This window comes from Propithecus coquereli, unplaced genomic scaffold, assembly GCF_000956105.1.
Source record: "Propithecus coquereli isolate 6110/MARCELLA unplaced genomic scaffold, Pcoq_1.0 Scaffold53, whole genome shotgun sequence".
Taxonomy (NCBI): domain Eukaryota; kingdom Metazoa; phylum Chordata; class Mammalia; order Primates; family Indriidae; genus Propithecus; species Propithecus coquereli.
The window spans coordinates 4399108-4404256 of NW_012151174.1; the positions used below are offsets into that span (position 1 = coordinate 4399108).

Genomic DNA, 5149 nt, shown 5'->3' on the forward strand with positions numbered 1-5149 from the left:
AGGAAAAGAACTGTTAATGTTTCTTATTGCTGATATTCCTGGTTTCAGTTTGTATATGTTTCACATATGTTGATTTATATTCTGGATTTTAGTTTGAAGCTGGCAGCATGAAAAACCTGGTGCTGAAGATAATATCTGGATCTTTCCCACCGGTGTCTTTGCATTATTCCTATGATCTCCGCAGTTTGCTCTCTCAGTTATTTAAGAGAAATCCTAGGGATAGACCATCAGTCAACTCCATATTGGAGAAAGGTTTTATAGCCAAACGCATTGAAAAGTTTCTCTCCCCTCAGGTATGTTGTTTTCCGTTACAATTAGACAGTAGGGTACGTTGCTTACCTAGGACATGCCCTCTGTTTTTAAGGAGAGTACATCAGAACGTTGGGGAATGGTGTGCCCTTGTCAGACAACACTGGCATTGCCTTCTTTCCATTCTTACGTGACTTTTTCTTCCTGTTTTCTTTCCAGTTGTGCATCATCTCTGTGTTCTTTGGATTTCTCTTTTTGTTTGTTTGTTTGTTGTTTTTTTTTTTTTTGAGACAGAGTCTCACTCTGTTGCCCGAGGTAGAGTACAGTGGCATCATCATAGCTCACTGCAATCTCAAACTCCTGGGCTCAAGCCATCCTCCTGCCTCAGCCTCCCAAGTAGCTGGGACTACAGTCACATGCTACCACACAGCTAATTTTTCTGTATTTGGTAGAAATGGGGTCTCTTGCTCAAGGCTGGTCTTGAACTCCTGACCTCAAGTGATTCTCCCGCCTCAGCTTCCCAGAGTGCTAGGATTACAGGTGTGAGCCACTATACCCAGCGTTCTTTGGATTTCTGACTGTAAAATTATTAAACCTTTCTGTGCTTCACTTTCCTCACCTGTGAGCAATGGGATTGTAAATGTATACGTATCCTAAGGTTGTTATGAGAATTAAATGATAACACACATATAGTGCTTAATGTCTAGTATTAGACATTAGTGCTCAAAATATTCACTATTAAATGTTATCAACATCAATTTATTATGCTAATATAAATGTGTTATCAACATAATTTATATAATTGTATTCTATTTGATAGGAAATGACTGGAAATCATTTTTGTGTATGTATACTGGATTGTTGACTCATGATTTTTCCTCTACTGCTCACATATAGGTGCATAATAAATATTGAGTTGAATTAAATTTTAACCTGACAGAATTTATAAAACAATCTATATCAAATCAATTGGTATAGGTTATTTATAAAAATGTGATCACCTGAAGTTGGAATTATTTTACTTCTCATGTTTAAGTGTGGCCTTTGTTTATTTGAATAATCACTATTAAACTCTTTTGTAAATGAGATATCTGGCAAAATCATAGTTTTATTACTTTTATGTGCTTGTGGGAGGAGAAGTAAGTATCATTTATCCTTCTGGCTTAATTCATGTGAACAAAAACTCTTCAGAAAACAGAGATGTGGATTTAACTATTACTACCAGGAGAATGTGTCAGTAAGCAAGAAAGCCAATTGAAATTTGAAGGTCACAGGCTGCTTGTATAGGACATAACAACAACCTCTGAAACGTGGGTGTCTTACAAGATGCCTTTGTTATAAATAACGTTTGTGAGGACAGTTTTGTGATGCAGTTTACTGTTGTTTTTTTGGCAGCTACTAGAGAAGAAACAATGACTTCCTTTAGTCTTGCTGAGTTTCTTTCGCCCATACCAGCAGTTAGGACATTCAGTCTCAAGGGGGAAGTACTGGAATTCAGTTAGCCGGCAATGAAAGAGAAAATACTATAGCCTGAAATGCACAACACTTGTAATAGGGAAAGAAAAGGGGGTGGATGATGGTTATTAACAAATGGAGTATTTGACATTACATGTTTAGTATATGCATAGACCCTTCTTGTTGCTATTTAAGTACCACTTAGATTTCATTCTTCATGGGAACCTTTATTTTTTGTTCTTCAGTTTTATTTTCTACTCTGTGTGACTTGTTCAGTATTCAAGTGAGAAGGTTTATGATGCTTTTTTAACGGTATAACTTTGAGATAATTTGTGAGCTTTACCACAACATAGGCACTATTATTTCCAGTATCACTATAATGCTTGACACAGTTTTTATTTTTAATACCTAAATTCTCTCAGTGCTGTCGCCTAAGGTCGATAGGGTGTAGTTTTCAGTCTTGCACACCCTGGCAACTTCTTCCTAGCTGTGGCTTGACAAATCGTGGATAAGTTCTGATTCATTAGGAATATAGGTGCTGTCCAATAATAGAGCAACACTCTGATGATCAAAATGTTCCATATCTGCATTGCCCAGTATTGTAGCCACTAGCCACATGTGGTTAGTGGGCACTCGACATGTGGCTGGTGTGACCGAGGAGCCGAATTTCTATATATGTTATTTATTTTGAATTTTAATTCAGATAGCCATGTATATGAGTAGTGGCGACTATGTTGGACAGCACAGAACAGAGATTTCAGGATCTTCTTGGATGCTACATGCCCCATCTCTCAGTTCATATGAGCATTAACACAGGCGAAAAGAAAGATTCATACTTAAATAGTAGAAGAAAGTGTTCAGTTTTAGGACAAGCTGAAGATCGTAAGCACCTCTTTTCTTCCAAGAAAAAGAAATGGAAGAAATGCATGTGTTCGGAAGAGAAAACACATTCACGTGGTTGCTCTGAGCTGCCTTTGAGCCAGACTTCCACTTACATACGAGGTGCATCCTTTAGTGCAGCGGCTCTCAAACTTTAGCACACATCACAATCTCCTAGAGGCATCACTGGGTTCCACCACCGCAGTCTCTGTTTCAGTAATTCTGAGGTGGAGCCTGACAGTTCGCATATGTAATAAGTTCTAGGTGATGCTGATGCTGCTGGTATGAGACTTTCGAGAACTACTGCGGTAGGAGTCTCCTTAATGGGAAAGAAAACCATCTCAGGGCATGGATTTTTGCCTATTGGAGTGTCTGGTCCACTGTTACTGTAGGAATATTCTCCCACCAGGCTTTAGTTTTTTTGCAAAAAGAGAAAACCCACTTGCCTTTTTTTCCCACCCAGTAAGGAAAAAGCAAGCTTAATCTAAGTTAACTCTTTGTTGGTATCATGGTTTTGCACTTAGGGACAAAAATAGAGTAAGGAGAGAAAGTTACTTGCAGGAAATGTAAATGATTTTTGCTTCTCAAAGTATGTTTACAAATGCTGGAGAATAAGTAATGGAGTGTTTATAGTAATACTAAAAATAGAAATTTGTTATATAAGGATATTCAAGTATTTATCCAATAGCATGTTTACAGTTGTGAGTGTGAACTCATTGGAGATGCCGAGAGGATTCAGAGTAAAGTTAAAACAACTGAGAGAGTTACTCTGAGAGAGCTTCTTTTGATAATGAAGTTATTCTTCAGTAGTTTTGAAGTAAAGGAGGGATATGGATGCACACAGAATATAAAGGTTATTCCAGATAGGTAGTTGTGGTAAATTGCTGAGATATGAAACAGGCAAGTAGTGTATGGGGCCTGCATGGTCCATTAAATTAATTTAAGAAGCAAGCATGTCTAGGGAAGTAATGTAATTAAATTGGTAAGATTGGGAGTCAGCATGAGAAAGATTTGCTGAATGGATTACTTGGTTTTAATTAGTACAGTTTATTTGACAGCATAATTATGACTGAAAAAGGAAAAAAATATTCTGATTAGTGGGTAGGTTTTTTTATTTTGGAAATTTAACATCTTTTCTAACTTTTTTTTTTCTTTTAATCTAAGCTTATTGCAGAAGAATTTTGTCCAAAAACGTTTTCAAAGTTTGGAGCACAGCCTATACCAGGTAAATGAAATCTAATATGAGGCCTTTCACCTGTTTGCAATCATCAGGTCTAATTATACTGGAAATATATGTAGATATAATAAGTTGGGATAATTATAGGATAAATTTAATCCAGAGGAAATGCATCTTAGAATTATGTATCATATATGGCAATATACAACACTTTCTGATAAATTAGTAACAAAATTTTTATTCTTTATCCATCTTATTTAAAAGAAATCTGGCTTGAAATCTTATATCTTTATTAGCTGATATTTTGAGAACGTTGTTATGGAATTAGAAAATGTCCAAATTGGTTGTAAATCTTTATAGAATATTTTTCTTTGAGAAATATATCATATTCTAAAATTTTACAAATTAAATCAATGTGGAGTCAAGCACTTTACCAAGGACATGTTTTCTTTGAAATAATGTGACCAGTGGCACTAGAATATTTGGAGATGTGGTTATATACTATGTGTATGTATACACATGTATCTGTGTCAGAGAGAAATTATTTTTTTTGAACAAAATGATTTGAGAATGGATTTCAAAATCAGTGGAAGTTACTTAATATGTGAAGAGTGTATTGTTTTTCAAACATAATGCCTTGCGTGTTCTACTCCATTTTGAATTTGAGTAAATTAGTAAAAATAAACACCATATCATAAAAATGAATCCATCTAAACTGGAAGTGGTATGGCAGTGTTTTCTCAGGAAGGCAAACTGCACTAAGCCCTTCTTGCAGACCTTAGACTTATCTCCTGTGCAGACGCCATTAGTCCATGAGAAATCAACTCGCTGTAAACAAACTTCACAAGAGACTGCAGAATCAGCGAGATCTCTCCAGACAGTCCAGCTTTTTAAGAAGTCAAATCATAATCAAAAGCCTCTTTGTTGCAGAAGCCAGAAACACCCAGCGTCAGCATGTTCTTTCCATGTGGATAAATCTACATAGGAATTAGAAAGTTATTTGTGGTAAGAGGAATTGGACGAATGAAATGTTTAATAGCATGGAGCAAAAATAGAAGTGGAATTGCTGGTGGGTCTGTAATTATTTTGTGGCCTCCAGCTCCCCACATTAAACTTCGTACTACAGGTAGCCTTGTCTGAGCTTGAGAAAAGCTCAAAAGTCAGATGAGTAATTCTCCCTCTTCTCTGTAAAGTGGATGGGAACTATTCACATCTGTCTCTTAGGAATCTTCATTTTTATGCTTTTGTGCCTCTCGTCCCTTTTCTGGCATACACAGTATTTCGTTGGTTATATTAATACCTTTAGCCAGGTGACAGTATTGCTACTTTGTATATATGAGTGCTATGTTGAATATATTATATGTATATTATATATAGAATATGTATTCA

The 5149-nt window shown here is 36.1% G+C and overlaps 1 protein-coding gene across 1 annotated transcript in view; it reads left to right on the forward strand.

The window, feature by feature from the left end:
- Window positions 1–5149, forward strand: part of NEK1 (NIMA-related kinase 1) — a 207687-nt gene that overhangs the window by 43714 nt on the left and 158824 nt on the right. The window contains exons 6-7 of the mRNA XM_012656992.1: window positions 93–293; window positions 3748–3808. Coding sequence (XP_012512446.1) covers window positions 93–293; window positions 3748–3808 — 262 coding nt within the window. The remainder of the gene's footprint in view (window positions 1–92; window positions 294–3747; window positions 3809–5149) is intronic.